General features: G+C 38.1%; 1 protein-coding gene across 2 annotated transcripts in view; it reads left to right on the forward strand.

Annotated features, from left to right (window-relative positions):
* Positions 1–9,860: 9,860 nt before the first annotated feature.
* LOC106884345 (uncharacterized) overlaps positions 9,861–22,342 on the forward strand; it is a 106,555-nt gene continuing 94,073 nt past the window's right edge. For both annotated transcript variants that reach the window (XM_089362651.1, XM_089362652.1), the window contains exons 1-3: positions 9,861–10,102; positions 12,671–12,746; positions 19,454–19,546. In XM_089362651.1, the coding sequence (XP_089218777.1) occupies positions 12,680–12,746; positions 19,454–19,546 (160 nt within the window). In that variant the 5' untranslated portion in view covers positions 9,861–10,102; positions 12,671–12,679. The remainder of the gene's footprint in view (positions 10,103–12,670; positions 12,747–19,453; positions 19,547–22,342) is intronic.

Raw genomic sequence — 22,342 nt, forward strand, 5'->3', positions numbered from 1 at the left:
TGAAAAAAACATCACTGTTTGTTGAAAGAGCGTATATGGCATATTTTGGCTCAAGCTGGGAGACCAAGATAAATAATGAGCACCACATAGTGTCTGCAAACAATGTACAGAACATTTGCGACAATGGACTAAAGGGACAACGAAAAGTGTGAGGTTTGCTATACCAACGGGATGGAGGAAGCCCTATAATCACGTGGACGACTGCTATTTTTGTAACTTAAATTTGAACGGTATTAACCGGAGAAATCGACAAACACTTGTCTATCCCAATCTTGCCTCTGCTATTAGACCAGTTCCACTCAGTGAAGAGCTTCCTGTTCCTGTCTTCAATGTCTTGCTTCAGATAACTTTACCCTCAACCAAAGAATATTCATCACCCGAAGAAGACACTAGAGATCAAGACTTTTCAGTTGAGACTTTACCTCAGCTATTGTCCCAGGTAGAGTTGAATAATTTACTTCGTGACTTGAACCTCTCAAAAATTCTGCACAACTGTTGGCTTCTCGACTGAGAGAGAAGAATCTTCAAGAGAATGGTGTCCGTATAACATTTTATCGGAATCGGCACGAAGAGTTCCTTTCTTTTTTCACAAAAGAGGAAGAGCTGGTTTACTGCAGAGATGTCAGTGGGCCGTCTTTTCATAGACAGCTCTAAGAGTAGTTCAAAATGTGTATTGTTACACAACAGAAGTGTGTATGGCTCTGTCTCACTCGGCTACTCAACAACTCTGAAGGAAAAATATGAAGAAATTAATTTGGTTTTAGAGAAGATACTGTAACATGACCATAAATGGTTCAACCTGGTTGACTTAAAGATGGTGACTTTTCTCATGGGACAGCAATCTGGTTATACCAAATACCCATGCTTTCTTTGCATGTGGGACAGTAGTGACCAAGGAAACCACTATGTTAAGAAAGACTGGCCACCTCGAACAAATATGGCTCCATGTAGAGCTTCCAATATATAAGACCTTAGTGGAGCGAGATAAGATCATTTTACCCCCTTTTCACATCAAACTCGGATTGATCATGCAATTCGTCAAAGCTCTTGACAAAAATAGGCAGAGCTTTAAGTATATCTGCAGTATATTTCCAGACTTGACAATTGAAAAATCTTAAAGCAGGGATTTTCGATGGACCACAGTACCGTAAGCTCTTGAAGGAAACAGATTTCGTGAAAGTAATGAACGAAAATGAAGTATCAGCTTGGCTAGCCTTTGCAGAAATAGTGCAAAATTTCCTTGGGAAACACAAAAGTGAAAACTATAAAGACCTTGTTAACAACTTGATATCAACTTTTCGTGATATTGGCGCGAATATGAGCATCAAAATGATTGTTATATTGAAAATCTCGGAGATGTGAGCGATGAACAAGGCAAACGATTCCACCAGGACATCAAGGAGATGGAAACTCTGTGCCAAGGACGTTGGGACGCTATGATGATGGCAGATTGTTGCTGGTGTTTAAAACCAAATACTCCTGTTGCTCAACATTCACGGTGCACAATGAGACGCAAATTTATTCCTTGAATTTTCTGCCAAAAATTTTAACCAATGTGCATTTTCAATTTTGAATTTTCATTTGCACTTCGTTTTGTTTTGTGTTACGCTCTCTTTATTGATTCATACTATATGCCTTTTGTATGACTAAAATACTATATCAGGTTTAGTCAGAAAACTAGATCTGATAGAGAAAAACTGAAGTAATTTTTGAATTTAGCAGGTAAAAAGACCTTAAGAATTCGCTGAAATATTCAAGGCACCAGGCAAAAAAATTTGTTTTGTTGCCCAATGTTATATACCTCTTATATGAATAAAAAAAAACTCTATCAGGTATAGTCAGAAAACTAGGCCCGACAGAGAAAAACTGAAGTTATTTTTGAATTTAGTAGGCAAAATCACTAAAGAATTTATTGAAGTATACCAGGCACCAGACAAAAAATTTTTTGTTGCCCAGTGTAATTAATGTTGTTTTAAATTTACGATTCCTTAACATCATTTAAGGTTTATATATATATATATATATATATATATATATATATATATATATATATATATATACCTATATATACCAATATATATATACCTATATATACCTACATATATACCTATATATATATATATATATATATATATATATATATATATATATATATATATATACATATATATGTGTTTATGCATACATACATAGTATACACATACACATACTCTCCCTCTCTCACACATACACATATACATATGTAATCTATATATATATATATATATATATATATATATATATATACAGTTAATAAAAAAAACATATATCAGGAAGAAGCACACTCTAAAGAATAGAACAGTAATTATTAGAACAAAAATTTTATATCTTGGACAATACAAGGGAGGAGGCAGGTTGTTCTTTTAGGGTATATAATAACTGTCCAGTAGGAGGCCGATGCGAGGCTGAAGGTGTCATCAATGAAGCTATGGTGAAACCTAGACCTGATATCCGCAATAACAGTAATGTACCATCAAACAGCAATATTATTAGCTGATCAACCAGTTCTTACACCAATACGATTGCCACGCCCAGAGATATTAAGTAGTCCGAGACCAGCATCACAGAGAGCGTCACCGAAGACCCCGTTACCACTCCACGGATAATGAACAAACCATAGATACAGATAGAGTGCCCAGGCCCGCAATGTATGTTACCACCAATACAAACGCTGCACCTAGAAATAATGACCTATCCAGGACCAGCGACTTGGAGGAGGTATCCGCCGTTCCCAGTTCCGTCATCTCAGAAGATGGCCAAATATTATCTTCAACACTGTTGGGATGACCAGCCCCGCGCCATATGTTACCAGAGGTGCGAATAGGGCCACAATCCATGTATATAAATATATTGGTTCTGCGAGTATTTCGTTCAAGCGACGTTTTCTTAACCACAGAGTTATCCTTCAGAGTCACAGAAAGACGGTTTGTCATGTACCTGGCCTGCCAGGTATGGCACCTCAAAGATCAAGGGATCCTGTGTGACATCAGATGGAAATTATCCGAGCCCGTATATTAATGAAAGTGGCCGTTGCAAGATCTGCAACGCAGAGAGAGCCAAAATTCTCAAGGAATATACGAAACCTGGCGCATTAAACAGCCGTAAAGAAGTGTTTTCTAAATATATCCACTTCAAGCGCTATTTACTGGAAAATTGGAGCTCTCCGTTTGCTATAGACCTCTTCGGGTCTAGAAGGGTTTTCCCCCACCCTCTGATTCAGGGAAGATGACCTGTCTTCATTGACGTTTTTATGTTAAGACGTATTCCTCGAGTTCTGAGCGTTTCCTCACATCTGCGACGTAGATATCTTAAATTTCGTATTCATATAGAGTCTCACGAGCTGTCCACAAGTCTTTGCTTTGTGGATGCGAAACCTTCGGTAACTCTATGTCCAAGATATAAAATTTTTGTTGTAATATATATATATGTAATAATATGCAATTGTAAGATCCAAGGATCTAGGTGTTGGAAGCTAGCGAGCTTCGAGCAGTCAGTGGTAGGTATAAAAAACAGCTTTCATTGTTTATTTGGCGTAGAAGGTTGTAGATTTATCCCATATCGAAGTTCGATAAGCTGAAAAAGTTATTATAGTTCACGGTTGGCATCTAGGGTTTCTATGAATGTGAATAAATATTCAAATTGAGGGACTGAAGCAGGTAAAATCCAGGGTACATGTTTCCTAGCTAGCAGAACCCCGGTAGTAATAATTACTCAATAAGGGGTACTTCACTAGTTACTTATCAGGCCGAAGATACCTTAGTTAAATAAAGGTTACCTTGTCGTCAAGGGATCCCGAGTTAAGCATACGAATATGGTTCATGTAAGCGTCAGTAAATCGTTAAACTCATCAAGTGACAAATATATGCGAAGGAAATCATTGGAGTTCAATGGAAGTCTGATTAGAGATAAATATCCGGTTGTTAAGATATGCTACAACCTGTTTTGTTTACCTTAAGAGAGCTGCTGCAATCAACCGTCAACTGAAATATCGCCATTTCTTTTTTCATATTATGTCATACATCTTGCCATACATTCATGCGTGTGTACGCGCGCGCGCACACACGTGCACACACACACACACACACACACACACAATACACGCGCGCGCGCACACACACACACACTGAGGTTTTGTCGGTCTGTATCTATCCACCCGTCCGTCCGTCCGTCCATGCGTTCATCTATCTATCTATCTATTTGTCTGTCTGTCTGTCTGTCTATGTTTGTCTCTGCATGTATGTGCTTGTATCCATAGCTATACGTTTGCGTATATTGTATTTTGTTAGTTTTTTGTATGCGTCTGTGTGTTTGTGTTTGTGTTTGTGTGTGTGTGTGTGTGTGTGTTTGTGTGTGTGTGTGTGTGTGTGTGTGTGTGTGTATGTATGTTTAATGATATATATTTGCTAATTGAAAGAGATAGATAGAGAGGGTGAGAGAGAGAAAAAAAGGAGAGAAAGTGGGATAGAGAAGAGGGAGAAAAGAAAGAAGAGAGAGAAGAGAGAGGGGAGAAAAGAGAAAGTGAGAAAGAGAGAGAAGAAAGAAAGGTGAAAGAGAAGAGAGAGAAAGAAAAAGGGAGAGAGAGAAGAGGGAGAAGAGAGAAAGATGATGGTGATGGTGATGATGATGATGATGATGATGATGATGATGACGGTGACAGCAAAAAGAAAAAAAAAGGATGCGAAAGCAAAAAATGAGTCCAAACTCAACGATAGTTCAAAACAAATAAATGCAAGTATTGATTAGAAAAAGACGAAACGTGAAACTGAAGGCATTGATTTCAAACGGTGTGTAAATTGAGTAAGAGGCATAAAGTCGATATAATCGACCTGTCACACAAGTTGAATGAAAGAAAAAAAAATGTAAATTTAACTCCAGCAGGATCTGAACAACTACGGAGCTTGTATGTATATATAGAGAAAAACGGCAAGCAAGCTATTTGTTCAGCCGTTTCGGCTCTGGATATAACACTACTACAAATAATATTTTCTGTCCTGATACTTTTCAGGCATTGTCACACACTTTAAAATCGTTGCTGCACCACCATGACTGAATAAATGAATAAATAAATAAATAAGAAAAAAATAAATGCAGAAATGTGTATGTGGTCAAGAAGTTCGCTTGGCAACCACGTGGTTCCGTGTTCAGTCCTACTGTGTTATACTTTGGGCAAATGTCTTCTACTATAATCCCAGGATGACTTATTCAACTGATATTTTATGAGCGAATTTGGTGAAATCCATCCTTCGTATGTATGTATGTATGTATGTGGAGTAATCCATTTCTGCTGGGTGATAGAGTGAGTGGCTTCTGTGGTTTTTGTAGGCGATTGAAAAACCTTTACTTTGAGGCAAAATGCTATGTATGTGATGTATGTTAGAAATTCTGTGTGAGAAAAAATGGTTGGTTGTATTGGAATTTCAGGAAAATTTGCTACTATGATTTTCAACCCGGCGTCAATAAGTTTGCCACATGACATTTGTCCCGAAATTGAAAACGACTTCTCATGTTTCAAAGCTAATGTCCTCAACCGAAATTTCCCCTTGCCCACTGGCTCGGAAGAATGGTAAATCAGATTTTTCAGCTTCTTTTCCTTTTTTTGTCTTCAGGGGCGAAATTTCGTTTTTTCAAAGTTCATCAAACAATTACACAAATAGTTGAAACTATTTTTTAGAACATACCTGTTCAAGGACACCCAAAATCTCCTTAACATCTGCACCAAGCAATAATAATTTTGAACGATAGTGTTCAATAATAGCTTCCATTATGCTAAATGAATTGCTCTCACAATCAATTTAATATTTTGAAGCAATAAATCGTCAGGCTATGATACACACATTGGTATATTTGATGTAAGCCCGTCCGGTATAAGTTTATCCAGTTTGCATGTTTCCAGAAATGATAAATGGCTTTTGATTTTAGTACGAAAACGATTAAGTTTTTTAACTGATAGAAATAGCGATTTCTCATTTTCTGATTCGCATTTAAATGGTACAAAATCCATTGGCCCAGGATTGGCCTCAACACTGGGGTCTAACGAAATTAACAGGGCTGACAAACCAATTGTAAGAAGGAATAAAACGCAAAAAACTGTAATTTACATTACGATTTTCCTTAGACACCCGACTATTTTGGTAACTTCCAGAATTTCTAAATGTTCCAATTCTTATTCGGTGAAACATAAAATCAATTATCTCAATCTACTTGATTTTGATATTTTAAAAGGATTGATGTAACTCTTCACAAAGGTAAATAGAACTATACGAAGTGTGCGATATGATTGTAATAGATATTTTATTGGTTGAACGATATTTCGACAGCAAGCCTGTCTTTGTCGAGTTCAAAATGGAAAGTGATAAAAATTCAAAATTATAGAAATTCAAATCTAAAATATGAACGAGAGCAACCAGCCTCCTCACATTGATGGAATGACACCATCAGTTTTCAAATTTCAAGTTTACAACTAACAAAAAGAAAAAAAAAAAGAAAAAAAGGGAAAAAAGAAAAGGAAAGAAAAAAGAAAAGGAAAGAAAATAGAAAAAAGAAAACGAAAAATATCTAATCAAACAGTTTTGTGTAAATATGATGAAATTCTCCTGTCATTTTATTTATGCCTCCGGGACATGATGTCAATAATCTGCAAACATTTCTCCTCATGCATTTTGAGTACTGAAAGTGTAGCAGATTCAGAATATTTTCTTAGAATATAGAATATGCATTTTCAAGGCTTTTTCAAAATTGCAGCCATTTGATGCAAAGTGTTCAGCAAGTTCTATTGAACTACTGCTATTGTGCCTGACGTCATATCTGTGTCCATTGAATCTTTTGTTTAATTGTTCTGTTGTACAACCTACATAAATCAAGTTGTGTTTTGTGCATTATTTTCTACTATAGACACAAGGCCTGCAATTTGAATTCACTTGACTCATGTTGTTGAACAATGAACAGGGCTTACCTCTCTTACGACTGTTTTTTCAAATACAGTGTGCAAAAAACTCCAATGTTAGTTTTCTTGAAGTTAGAAGTAGAGGTTAATAGTTCTCTTATATTTTTATTCCGTCTAAAGGCTACAGTAGGCTGTTGAGGAAATATTTATTTGACACGAGGATAATTTTCCGCAACATGCTGGTAACTTTCATATAACACTTTTGAAATGCCAGCGAAATTTCGGTGCCAGTTAATCACTAAAAGAATTCTGTCACATATTGTACTGTTTGCTAAAATTATGCGTGAAAGTTTGACTGTCTTTGCTAATCTTAGCTATGTCATTTGCTATTTCCCACTGTACCCGCGTTTGACATAATGGTGTACAAAAGCATTTACATGTTTCCAGTAATCCCCTATGTCAGTACAAATCCGTTTTATCCTCAGAAACTGGGATTTCGGATTTTACCAAATTATATGATGTGGATAATCGGAGCGGTGGTGGAGGTAAATGCGGGATGGCATAGGCTTGCAAAATAACTCTGTCACTCTTCTGCCACCAGAAAACTTAACTTTTGAGTCATAAAATTGAACACTAGGTTTTCGAAAACTAGACGTAAATTTTATGTTGAACTTAAAGCCATAATTTTTAGCATAACAGTGAGGTTCCTTACCCACTCTCTCTATGATGTAACGCGTGAGGTGAGGTTGTCGTAGATAGAGGTTGTCGTAGATAGATCTGTTTGAGATAGCGCATGTTAGACGATCCGTCATTCCACAGACATGGCATCTCAGTCTTCTATTCCATTCGGCAGGGAGGTCAGATCTGGAATTCTCTCCAGCTGGTCGTTCTTTTGACGCCCAGGAGAGTTTCATTTTCATGCAATACCACACAACCATAAATTCACCACAAATCTAGTTCAGATGGCACCCCCTGTATTGTAATTTTCTCTGCTCTTCTTCCCAAATACTTAGGGAAGAGGACGACGTCTTCACTGCGGCGGGCGGCCACTGAGTGCTGAATTGCCATGGCCTCAGTCTTATATATAACTTCAGTCCCACCGAACTGCTTTGTCCTCGATATATATTAGCGACTCGGCACATGAGACCAGTAGAATAAATACCAAGCTTTAAAGGAAAATGAGTACGTGAGTCGATTCGTTCGACTAAAATTCTTCAAGACAGTGCCCCAACATGGCCGAAGTCTGATGGCTAAAAAAAAGTAAAAGAATAAAACAATAAACAAGCATTTTTCAGGAAATTCAAAGAATAATTTCGGAGATGTACTTCCCAGTGATGTACTTGCAAGTGATTTGATCTGTGTCAAAACTAAAACAATTACAGCATTGAAGATATACGTTAGCCATTCAAAATGACAGAAAAATTGTTAATTTCACTTAAACATTCATTATTTAGTATCAAATATCTGTGTCAACCTGGTCATTGGCATTAACAGTTGCAGTGGAATTGTGTCAGTGACCAGGCTGCATTTGGTGCGATGAAAATGTGAACACCAAATAATAAATGTTGAAGTGGAGTTAGTTTTTATGTGTGTTTTTGAATGGTTGAAATTTGACTTCCACGCTGTTATTGTTGAAAAGAGAGATGTCATTCTCAAAAAGGAAAAAGTATAATAGACAATACGGTTGATAAATACAACACTACACATACTTGGTCCGAAGGAAGTGAAGCAATCACTAACCCAGTCCATTTCGAACAAGAAAAGTCTAAATATGTTATATTTTGTGGATAACACTAAATGGTTCAAAGGACGGGAGCCGTAATCTATCGTTTAAATGTAAGAAACTAGTAAAGTTACATTTGCAGAACAGAAAATAGAACACAAAAACTTGCTCTGTTTAATAATGTCCCTTTACATTTTTGCGTACAAATCTCATTGATGTCGACTTTGTCATTTGTCTTTCTGAGGTCGATAAACCCAAGTTGAACACTAAGGTTAAAATAATTGATTGTTCCCCTTTGCTGGATTTCTCACTTTGAAATAATGTAAGAAATCAGTAGCAATAGTTTAAATAACTAAAACAACTACAGCAACGAAACAGCAGCAGCAGTAGCAGTAGCAACAATGACAACAACAAATAAGAAGAATAAATCAAATAGATACTTAACAGTTTTGTCAATATTCGAAGCGCTTTTATCCGCAATTTGTTTACAAATTTGTCGTTATTCATTTAGAAGTCTTTCATCGAATTATCGTCGTTTGATAAAATCTAAATTGAATACAATCCCCTCTCCTCAGCTCCTCATCCTTTTAAAGGAAAAAGAAAGCAAGAACACTGACGACATTTGCTGTCTATTACTACGTCATCTAAAAGGGCGGTGCAGTTAATGACAACAAATAATTCTAAAAGAAACTAATAGTTTCCAAGTGAAACAGAGTGAATGTACTACGTAACTTCGTTTTAACTAATCTATTATGCATAGGCTTCAGCTGTTCATTGATAACAAATAAACATGTAAGACGTTACACAGCATTATTCAAATGTACATTTGCATACTACACGTGTGGATTTTCGTAGGTGATATTTTAAATGTGAAAAAAAAAAAAAAAAGACTTGAGAGGGGCGTTTCATAAAACAGTGAAGCTTGTCTTACCTGAAACAAACTAGTCATAAATAATTTGAAAATTTTATAGGTGATAAGTAGTGGATGAGACATTTCACATCAGAAGTGAATGAGGTCTGGTTAAAAATCTCAGAGTCTTCGTTGGTTTTGTTTTACAGTACACACTACATGACAAGTATGGAATTGTCGCTAAGTTAGAGTTGACGTTGATAGATTAATTGAGTTAACATTATTTTGGCTTATGCGAGGCTGCAGATAAAGTGTCTGTTGTCAGCTGTTAATATAAATCCATAAATTATCTGATATTGCTTGGATTTTATTTGGTGATAACAAACCGCCGCAAGCCTGACGTGAAAAATAGGATATAGGATATATATACATACATATAGAACACCGGTACATTCATCTACCTTGAATTGATCTGTGATTATTACAAAGAAATCGTGAAAAGAAGCGAAAAAGTGTCTGAGAGTGGATTTGATTGGATTTGAACAGGTTACTGAAGGCGATACTGGCATTATCAACAGGTTTCCTATTCGGCATTAGAAACAGAAAAGTAAGAAGGAAAATTTATTATTATACACAACATGGGTGCGCACGCACGTACACATACACACACACACACGCGTGCGCATAGATTTATATACATACATACATGCATGCATACATACATGCACGCACGCACACACACAAACACAGACACAGGCAGACAGACAGACACAGACCCAGACAGACAGACAGATACACACACACACACACACACACACACACACACACACACACACACACACACACACACACAGATATTCTATGTTTCTGTTAAAAAAATGAAACCCAAAATAGACTGAAAATATTTGTTTATTAAATTGATGACTCTTCCAAGACTAGTCTTGTTTCATTCTCCTTAGAGGAGAGATTAGTTTGGCTTTCGGATGAATACCAGGGAGAATAAAACACGATTCGTCTCGTAAGAGCCATCAACTTCATAAACACGCATATATACACGCACGAACAAGACACACAAGCGCGCGCACGAATATCACACACACACACGAATATCACAAACAAGTGTATACACACACATATGTATGTATGTATGTATGTATGTATATATGTATGTATGCATGTATATATTTGTGTGTGTGTGTGTGTGTGTGTGTGTGTGTTTGTAAGTATGTAAAATTACTGGCGCATTCATAACGTTGTTTCAATACCACACTCTATTACTAAAGCATACCTGTATATTTATACCAAACGCTACAAGTAATAGACATCTGTAACCATCTTGTCTTTACATCCGATAAATTCAAGAACAGTGAAAGACTAATTTTAATTCTGCAATAAGATTAATTTTAATTCTGCAATAAAACTAAATTTAATTCTGCAATAAAGACTAATTTTCATTCTGCAATAAGATTTCATGATCGACCGAATACCCTTTTTGTCTGGGGTCCTTCAGAATATTCTGTGTGTGCACTAATTGGTATTAATACGAAAGTGGAGTCACTTAAGTGGAGTAAATCTGAGGGTGCATCATTGAATAGTGAGGGGACAGTGCCGTCCAATCACCTCCTTAACGATGGACATGATTCTATATGAGTTTATATCTCTAAAACAGGATGGTTCTTAAGACGTCATGAATATATGTAGGCAATGATAGCTATTACGAGGAAACGATTTCTCGATGAAATTTCCACCTCAACTATAACAACGCTAGATAGAATTTTTTCAAACAAGCCAAACAGGCGAGTGAGAATCTTCAGATAAACGAAGTTCTGTTCCTTTCGTTAACAAAATGGCGAAATTTTCCTCTTATGATTATAAATCCTATGTCAATATTCGCTTTAGTAGCTGGCTTGTTTAAAATTATTGAGAAATTTATTCAAACAGCCCAGGAAAATGTTTCGAAGCCCAAAAGGATAACATGGCAAAAAACAAACAGTCTGAAATAATTCGTTTTTAACAGTAGAACTCAGAGTAGATAAAACTATAAATAATGACATGTAAATACTGGGTAAAAAAAAATCCTTTGAATAGAAAAAAATTGAAGACTGTCGGTGAGATCGAACCCAAAACTTCTGCTTTATTATTTATAGCTTTATCTACGTCGAGTTTCGCCATTAAAAACGAATTATTTTACTCGAAGTTTCTAAATTATTAATTAAGTTTTTATTATTTTTTCAAATAACGCAACCGATTGGTTGAATCGGTAGAGTGTCGCACAAAATATCATGTGGTATTTTGTTATGTCTCTTCATGTTATCACTGCCACTACTACCGCTATATTCCTTTTCCTCCTCCTCAGCGACGGAACCACTATATGGTCTCACGTCGTGCAGAAAACAACAGCCAGATCTCCCTAAAATCACACCAGATAGTGTGTCCATAAGTTATCTGTACATAGAAGGAAAAGAAATGATATAGTCACTACTTGAAATACCTTTGATCATCGATCTGCTCAATTGTAACTGTCCCGAGGTCAAGCAACAACTACAACGATAATTTCTTACTTAATTATATCCACACTAAGCAGCAATGCTTAAAACAAAGTTACATATATTATATTTAACACGTCCATGTACATTAAAACAGAAAGATCTTCGTTACAGAAACTGTCACGGAGGATAAATTCACCTTACAAACTGTGTTGAAAGACACAAAACTGGACTATGAATGGCGCATGTAATTAATTCCAGCTTAACAAATACTTAGCATATGCCAGCGAATGTACTTCCTTGCTGTTTACATAGAAAAAAAAAAGACAGTCCTTAATGGTCTACAAACTGTCTGTAACTGATGGAACGTAACGATGCAGAAATATGTAACCTCATTCATAGCTCAGTTCGATGTTTATCATACACATAGTCTACAAGGAGAATTTTTCATTCGAGATAGTGACTATAGGGAAATCTTTCCATGCTTGAGTGTACACAAACTGTCAAACTGAAGCGCATAAAACTTTAGTTCCAATAATTAGCAATTCTTCTTCTTCTTCTTCTTCTTCTTCTTCTTCTTCTTCTTCTTCTACTACTACTACTACTACTACTACTACTACTACTACTACTACTACTACTACTACTACTACATTTAATTTACTTTTTCTGTTTCGATTTCGTTCTTGCAGGCGACGGAGATGAATGCCATCACCCGAAAAGCAATACTGCTGGTATTGATAAGGATTTCAGTGGGTCAAGTAACAGGTTTGCATCCAGAATCATTTGTATTCTAAACACAATTGTCTGCTGGGAGTGCATTTCGTCACTTATTGAGCTTGTGGTGATAATATTTGGTGTAGTGCGAGTTATGTATGTGCGTACGTGTGTATTATAATAATAATAATACAGTTCTATATTTAAGAGATGAGGAATTATGGACATTATTTACATTATTTACATCTGACGTATATTTGTCCTCATCTTGTTTGTTGTTAACATAACGTTTCGGGTGATATACCCACCAGCCTTCTTCAGCTGTCTTGGGGAAATTTCGAACCTGAGTTCTCATTCCTAAAGTATTTTTCGATGTTATTATTATTATTATTATTATTATTATTATTATTATTATTATTATTATTATTATAGAGTGAGAGAGCAGTGAATGCCCTCAAAGTGACACTGGGGTAAAATATACGAAGCTCATTATACCCATCAAGACTACCCGTCTGATAAGGGTACACCAGGCACATGCATCACAACCATATGTGCGCGACATGGTGATCTTATATCAAGATAAACAGCGCATAACCTCGCAGGTCGAGTAGCCCATTCCGCTCAAAAGGTTCCTGAATAAGGTTTGTTTAAGGATGTTGAGCAAAACACCCATGTTTCCAAAGGGGAATTATTCAAACCCCAAAGAATTCCTCTCAACACATGGCTATGATGCTCTCCCACTACTTCTGCTCATGATCAGAGATGCACATATCGTCAGTCACCAAGGGAATGCTCAACTGGTTAAGGTCAAACAACTGACAAGCAAATCTGTGGTATTAAGCAGAAAGTGTGGAGGTGAGCGGCATGTCGTTGCTTAAAATGTTTGGTCGATCCTATGTATATGGCTGCAGAGTTGTATAATAGATTAAGGACAGTGCATTTGTAAATTACATTATATCTTCTGCAATGGGTTTGTAACGGGCAGATGGCTCCAGACAATTACAATTAGGTGAGTTTTGGGGACTGTGCTCATTAATAGAGGAGGTAGTATCGTCAGAGGAAAGGTTATAGAAGGGGTAGAAGATTCTATATTATTAGTATTATTAACGTTATCATTACCAACATTGTGTCAGTATGTGGGTTGGGTTGTGGTTGTGGTCTAATATAAGGGTATCTATGCTGGAGCTGTGCATGTGTTGAGTGTTCGTATGACTAAAGTTGTAGTTATGTGAGTTTTGATAGTAAAGAGAGAGCTTTTGCTTATTAGAGGCTGCTACAATAGATTCAAAGTTGGGTGAGGTAGAATAAGATAGTTTCAGGGTGGATCAATTAAAGATAGAATGATATTTACGTTGTCGAGGGAAGTTAGAGTCTAGTATTTTAAAGAAGGATTTAGCTAAGTTCTTAACGTTAAATGACAAGGCGGGGTGTACCACAGAATAGAGCGTCCGCCACTTTTTTTAGGGGGTCTGGGAGTAGTGCAAAGTTTTTAGATAAAGGAGTGCTATCTATATTTTTGGGGAAGGTATGTAGGTGGCGAGGCCTGATGTTGTTAGCGGTTTTAGTTGTTTTCGTTTTTGACCTAGTGCTAAATGAATGTGTGTGGGGCTTAGGTTGCCTAGGTGTAAGACCTTCCAGGGTTCCATCCACGAGTGTGTGTGGTTGGTTGCGATTGTGATGGTTGGTGCGTGTTTGAGAAGTGATTTGAGATATGTATTGTTTGAGCCTGGTGTTATGTATGTATTCTATTTGTTGGGAAAACTAAGTCAGTGACCTGAGCTAAATCAGATGATCCCATGGTTATGTCGAATAGGTTGCTATGGTTATTGCTATGGCTATTGGCTCTTTACCAGAGTTTGCTTTCAAAAGAAATAAGGGTTTTGTGGGCATTAAGTATTATGTTAATTTCTAGTGGGGTTAGGTTTGTAAAGTTCCAAGCTAGAAGAAGAGCTTGATTAAGGAATTTAGGAGAAATAGAAGAATAGTAATTATTTATGTCGAATTGTAGGAAGGAATATGAGTTCTTGTTTTTTTAGAAGCTGGAACCATGTAATAACTTCACCAGTGTAGAACAATAGGTTAACGATTAATTTGTCCTTGACGATTGGTACTATTTTGTCCAAAATGTTTTTACTTACCCTTCCTAGATCGGATTTGGTGGGGCATATTAGGCGTATTGAAGGTTTAGTAATAAAGTCCTTTTTGTGATCCTTGAGGTTAAAGTGTGGAGGTGCAGGGCAGTATGGTCCGGTTCGGTCATCCACTTGTAGTTTCCTCATAAGTCTGCAGTGGTTTGTGTTGATTTCATTTAGGACAGATGTTGGTACCAAGATATAATGTAATATGAATATATATATATATATATATATATATATATATATATGTGTGTGTGTGTGTGTGTGTGTGTGTGTGTGCGTGTGTGTGTGTGTATTCGTATATATATATATATATATGATCATATATGTATCGTGATCTTCACTATTATCATCAGAATAAGCAACCATGAAAGCGCTGAGGGGGAAGCCATCTCTCCCACCAGTCCTCCCACAGAAGAAGACTTTCCCCCTCATATCACTCACTCTCTGCGACGACGACGATGACAACAACAACAACAGCAACAACACTGGCAACCTAAGCAGTGTGAAAGCTCGCGAAGCTTATGAAATTAGTTACAACAAAAATAGCAGTAGTGACAGGAGTCTCGATGGCAGAGGTGGCGGGAGCAGTAATGATGGTGGCGGTGGAGACAGAAAAAGCTGCGACACTACGATAGATCGTAGCAGTAACAAAGACGGTAACAATACCAGCAGCAGTTACAGTGATTGCAACACAGACGGCGGCAGCAGAAGCAACAATAACAGTGGTGGAGAAGAAATTGAAGACAGCAGTGATAGCCGCGATGGTGGCAACAAAACAAGTGGCGACAACCCCACCACCACAACAACAAACAGCAACAGCAGCAGTAGCAGCAACAATAACACCAGCAATAAAACCAATACCAACAACACCAACGAGAACAAAAATACTAATATTACCAATAACAGCAACAAGAACACTTCGCAGCAGCAGCAGGCAAAACGGGACCACGTTACAGCATATACCTCACAAAGAGAAGTTGGCCCAAACCTGGAAGTTCATTAAGCATGAGCAAACCTGGGCCAACTTAACCAAACCAAAAGAGGCAATTGAAACAGTGGAGAAAACAACGGTTCATTTCAAATGCATCTCAGCAGAGACAAATAAACCAGCAATAATAGCACAGGCAGATATTGGAGCTGCGCTGAGATGTATCAGGGATGATACCGAGTACATAGTGAGGGGCAGACAGTACAGTACCATTTCGGTGCTTTGAAAGTCAGAAGCAAAACTAGCAAAGTCATTATGTACTCATCCCATATGGGAAAAAGAATAGTGCATGTCCGCATTCCGAGGATTCCACCAGGACTTGACATGTGGTGTCTTCTGGGATGCGTAATCGAGCAAGGGTCAGATGCCGTCGCAATAGAGGTGACAAAAATTGCAAGAGAGAACTGGTCCAGAGAGGATCTGGAGATACTTCTTCAGATCAAGCCTGAAAACTTCAAAAGAATCCCGGACCACATCCGTCTCCAAAACGGGACGGTATTGCACATAACACTGGTCAACAAGTATTTTTCCTCAAGAATACTCCAAGGTGTACTCAGTGTAGTTTTTAATACTGATTTCAAATATACAATTAGTTTTTTGATATCACGTACAGTTTTCAAGATGAAGTTTTTTGGTTTTAGCTCATGTATTATATAGTAATTCCAATTAATGACGTGTATGCATGCATTTGATTTACATCATGGAAACATACCTTTAAAATAAACTACATTATTCAATGCTGCATAGTTCAGATGCTATATTTCATCATCTTAAATTAACCAATCAAGTTTTGTCTGATGAAATAGGGATTTCAACATCTCAAATTGTCCAGTCATAATTGGTCGGATGAAATATTTCATCATCTAAAATTCAACATAAGTATAACCGTTTGTATCTATTTCCTTACTTGTTTTACAGTGTTAACGATGTCAAGATGATGTCTTTTGTTATGTTTGTGGACAATTTATTGTGAAAGCTCAGAAATGTACAATAACTCCAGAGATCAAGAAGATTTATAAGCTATACTTTCACTGTCCTCTTGGAGATCAGGACAAGTTATGGGTACCACATTTTATCTGCTCAGATTGCTCAAATGGTTTACGTGACTATAATAATAATGATAATAATAATAATAATAATAATAATAATAATAATAATAATAATAATAATAATAATAATAATAATAATAACAACAACAACACCAACAACAACAACAACAACAATGATAATAAGTCCATGCCTTTTGCCATTCCAATGATATAGAAGGAGCTGAAAGACCATTTAAGTGAGTTATTTTTGCAAAGTGAATATCGCAAAATTTTCTATGAATAATTAACACAAAATTGTGTATTCCAATCTGCATTCTGCAATGGGACCTGTGCTTCACAATGGAAGTCTGTCAATTCCAGTTCCACCAGATGATAATATAGAAACATCAGATCATGACGCTGACTGTCACGATAGTGCTGCTGAGGAAGATTACGTGGCTGATGACGATAGCATTGAACTTCAGAAATTTTCCCAAACTGAACTGAATGACCTTGTCAGAGACCTGTCCCTCTCAAAAGATAAAGAACTGTTGGCATCAAGGCTGAAGGGGAAGTATCTATTAGAGCACGGTGTCAGTATAACTTATTTTCGACAGAGAAATCTGGTTCTACAAACGTGTTTTTCTGTTGAAGGCCCGCTTTGCTTTTGCATATCATCGATAGATTTTTCAAATGTTTATCACAAAATCATGATCCTGCAGAGTGGCATTTGTTTATTGACTCTTCAAAACGAAGTTTAAAAGCTGTACTTTTCTATAATAGTAATTTGAAGTCCTCCATTCCTATTGCACCCTCCTTTCATCTTCATGAATTATATGAGAATAGGGAACTTTTACTTCATGCCATTGCCTATGAAAGATACCCATGCGCATTCGGTAGGGTCGACCATCGGTACATGGAGGCTGTCCTCAACGCAGCTGGCTTCGGCCTCATCTTAAGAGGTTAGATCGCAGCAATGCACAGAAAGATCTCGCGATAATCAAAGTTAATGGTTACCTTTTGGAACCATTTCAGATCTCCCGATCGGTCTGTAAAAGGTACCCTCTCTCCTTTCTTCTGTACGTATTGACTCATGAGCCTTATTACGGAAGCTGAAGCTGTTGCAGGGCATCCCATATGAACTGGTACGTGGAAGGGCTGTGTCGGCTTATGCGGGAGGCATCATCTTGATGGTGTCCAACACCTTAGAAATCGAGGTGGTCGGTACATCATTGAAGGAATATGAAAAGTTGACTGGAGCAAAACTTAACCCAGAAAAGTCGGTAGGCTTGCAGCTCGGCACCTGGAGAGGCAAGTCCATGCCGTCCAACAGCGTCGTTGGGCGCTGGTCGGGCGGATGGACCGGTAAAGGTGCTTGGGGTTTGGTTCAGGTTAGACTTCCAGGTGGATAAGAATTGGGACGAGGTGAGGAGTAGAGTAGCCAGTCTCACCCAGAAATGGGCTGTGAGGAAGCTGTTAGTGAAAGGTCTGGTGGAGGTGGCGAATGCGTATATTGCGTCCGTCATCTACTACCGTCTGACCATCGTGCCTTGTCACCGTTAGTGTCTCGCTAAGTTGGAGCGCCTCTTCTTCAAATTTTTGTGGAGGGGACAGGTTCCGTTGGTAAGGTGGTCCATCTGCTACCAGCACCTTCTACTTGGAGGGCTAGGCATGCAGGGCTAATGATACATAGACATGCGCTGAGGCTGCGGCATCTCCAGATATTCTGCATAAAAGTTGAACAGGTGTAGTCACCGTTTGTCGAACAGGCTTTTCTCCAGCTCGTCACCTTGACTGAGCTGCACTCGTGGGTCAAGAAGAGACCCAGACAAGGTGACTGGCATCTGGAATGTTGCCAGACACTCACTGCCTTCTACCACTGCCCTCTACCAGACGGACCCACAGAGCGACGAAACTGTTCTGCACGCACTCGTCCAGTGTCCATGCATTACAGACTTGTGGAGTTATGTTGAACAGTTGTTGTTGCGTGTAGGACGGATCCGGCTATCGGCCGAGTCCATAGAGAAGTGTGACCCACCGACTTCCTTTGGCCAGGAAGAGCAGGCAATCTTCCTCTGGCTGGTAGAAGTAGCGAAAAAGGTTGTGTGGTGGACCAGATTGAAAGGACTGAAGACAGACACTTTTCTCTTCGGCCAATTCCTCATCAACTTTTTCAAATTTCACTTGGAAAGGAAGATGAGGTTGGAGAGAGAAGTGATGCCCCCCCCCCCAACCAGTACTTTTGCTGAAAGGTGGGTGGATGTAGCGAAAATGGCCCGTGTGTGTGTGGGCCTATCTAATAATGCGCTTGTAGGTTGGTAAATTTGAGGAGAGATTTACCCTTCCCGAGCACCCTCGAAGCGTCGGATGGTTCAGGATTGGTTTGGTTACTGAGCTAACCCTGGGTAGTCATCCCCTAAATTGGGGGAAAATCTCATTGTTATATTTTTTTTGTTTAATGTTTATTGTTATTGTTTTAACTGTTTGCTCGTTGTTTTGTGTAGAAACCCCACTGTCCTCGTCTACTGTATTGTCCCCTATATGTCGGCCTTAGTGGCCAATAAATGAAATAATAATAATTATTATTGTTATTGTTGTTGTTAGAACAAGCATGCAGCAGCAACGAGGTAACGGAGATCAATAATGGGTACAAGAATCTTACATCGGAAATGTTTTTAATTACAAACTTTACACAAGGTAAGTTAAGTTGTTATACCTATTTTATTTCCCTTTATTCAGTTGTTGCAGCCAGATACCTTCCTTGTTACAACAAACGTAATTCTTAGTCATGTGAAGTTGGACACGACTACAACTGTTTGACAAGCCCACTAAGAATGATGAGTAAAAGTCATTATCAATCTGTAGAATTGCCTGAAAGCTTGTAATACAATACTTCCCCAGAGAGAAGTATGGTGGTATTAAACAGGGCCACGGATTACGTCTACCACATAATTTTAGGATTGGGTCCTCTTACAATTTATGTCTAACAAATTTCTCACACAACCCTCTGGTTGATCCGATCCTCTTGTAACATATATATATACATCCAAGGTGCCGCGTACTGGGATCGAAGCGGAACTATGTAATTGTAAAGCAAACTGCTTAATCACACATCCATGCCTACACCCATTTTATTCCCTTGATACTATTTTTTTATAGAAAATGACTTGAGTGACTTCATGATCTCATGAAATATTATAGTTCATGCAATTCATAGCTGTTAATAGTGAGACATTTGTTTACAATCGCATGGACATCAATTATGCAGTAACCGACGAATATACAAAAATCATAACGAGTCATTTACTGATATCTCCTTTTTTCCTTCCATCACTTCGAATTTGTTTCTAAGCTAGATTTTAATGTTCACTGTACACAAGGTGGTCACAAAATCACGCGCCATGGGAGATATCAAGTATGCTTTATTAGCAATGGAGTAGGTAATTCATTACAAATATTCAAAGTGTTGTCCATGTAGCTCTAAACAAGTGTTCATAAGGAATATGAAATTGCAATGGCCCCTCTCAAATAGCTCTTCATTGCCGTTGACATGTTTACAGGCTTCAACAATTCTTTGAAGAAGATGTCCTTAGTCACGAATCTTTTCAGAATACACAAAGGATTTAATGTAGCCCCAGTAGAAAAGTCCATGGGAGTTAAATTTGGTGACCGTGGTGCCCATTCAATTGGCCCGTGATGCCTGACCCATCTTGGAAAATATTCATTCAGAAAATCACGAATCTGTAATCCATAATGGGGTGGAGCCCCATCCTATTGAAACCAAACAGGATTTCCCCTTCGAAGTGAATGCTCGTGAGGCATCATCTTGTTGCTAAACATGTCCAGATACGAATCACAGAATCCTCAGAATAAAATGATTCCAATTACTTGATTGTGCCAAATCGCACACTACACCATTACCTTGACCCGCTTTGTTGATTATCTGCCTCCATCCAGTGAGGATTGATTTGTGAGTAATATCGACAGTTGTCAAAAAGAGATAAAAAAGGAGAATGTTAACAATTTCACATATAGTCGCAGGAGTGGCTGTGTGGTAAGTAGCTTGCTTACCAACCACATGGTTCTGGGTTCAGTCCCACTGCGTGAAACCTTGGGCAAGTGTCTTCTGCTACAGCCTCGGACTGACCAAAGCCTAGTGAGTGGATTTGGTAGACGGAAACTGGAAGAAGCCCGTTGTATATATATATATATATATATATATATATATATATATATATATATATATATATATATATATATATATATATATGTGTGTATGTATGTGTGTGTGTGTGTGTGTGTGTGTGTGTGTGTGTCTGTGTGTCTGTATATATGTGTGTGTGTCAGTGTTTGTCCCCCCCCACCATCGCTTGACAACCGATGCTGGTGTGTTTAAGTACCCGTAACTTAGCGGTTCAGCAATAGAGACCGATAGAATAAGTACTAGGCTTACAAAGAATAAGCTCTGGAGTCGATTTGCTCGACTAAAGGTGGTGCTCCAGCATGGCCGCAGTCAAATGACTGAAACAAGTAAAAGAAAGAAAGTAAAGTATTGCATTATGGTGCGTGACTTTATGGCCACCCTGTATATTTTAGAAAGTGGCAAGCTAGCAGACTCGTGAGTACGTTGCACCAAATGCTTAATAGCATTTCTTACGGCTCTTTACAGTCTGAGTTCAAATCCCACTGTGGCAAATTTGCCTTTCATATCTTCGGGGTTGGTAAAACATAGTACCAGTCAAGTACTGGGATCAATGTTATTGAATTGTACCCTCATTTCAAAATTGCTGGTCGTGACGCTTTCAAAGAATCGGCGTTCAGTTCCAGGGAAATGTGATCTTCGTCATTTACACGCTATGGAAACCGATTAACTGGACTTATGAATCCTTGGGCTCGAGAAAAATATCTCTTAACACTAACCTTATTGTTTTAATCTTTTATGCTACCTCACACACACGCACACGCACTTGTTTTAATGTTCTACATCCTGTGTCGTTGCAAGAGTTGCAAAGTGTCGGAACAGATACAGCAATACCTAACAAATAATATTAAAAAAAAAGAAAGAAAAAAACAAGCAGAACGACACCTTAAGAGAATAAGGAAGAGTAAGTAACGTTACACTAGTGATACCCCAACGGCTTTTCGACTAAACATAGAGATAAACAGTGCAATACAAATGCATATCATTGAAGAGGCATAAGCTGAAGTGAATATTCCCAGAGTAAGCTGAACTCTGAAAAGCATCTGAGATAGCATTGACTTTGTGGCATATGTCATGTAAGGTCCTCGAGAGGGTTCTGAGCGCCGACGAGAATCAACTAACAAGAATTTAGGGCCTAAGCAATTGGACAATTTTTAGAAATCTCTCGCCTGGCAGTGCTACCGGGATATTGCCAGTTCAGGATAAACTCTGCAGGCATGGAAGTGCCGTTGGTCGGACCTGCTCGAGATGCATGCAGAGTAACGAAACTGACCTGCACACGCTTCTCCAGT

This window comes from Octopus bimaculoides, chromosome 14 (genome assembly GCF_046866305.1).
Source record: "Octopus bimaculoides isolate indiv1 chromosome 14, ASM4686630v1, whole genome shotgun sequence".
Classification (NCBI taxonomy): domain Eukaryota; kingdom Metazoa; phylum Mollusca; class Cephalopoda; order Octopoda; family Octopodidae; genus Octopus; species Octopus bimaculoides.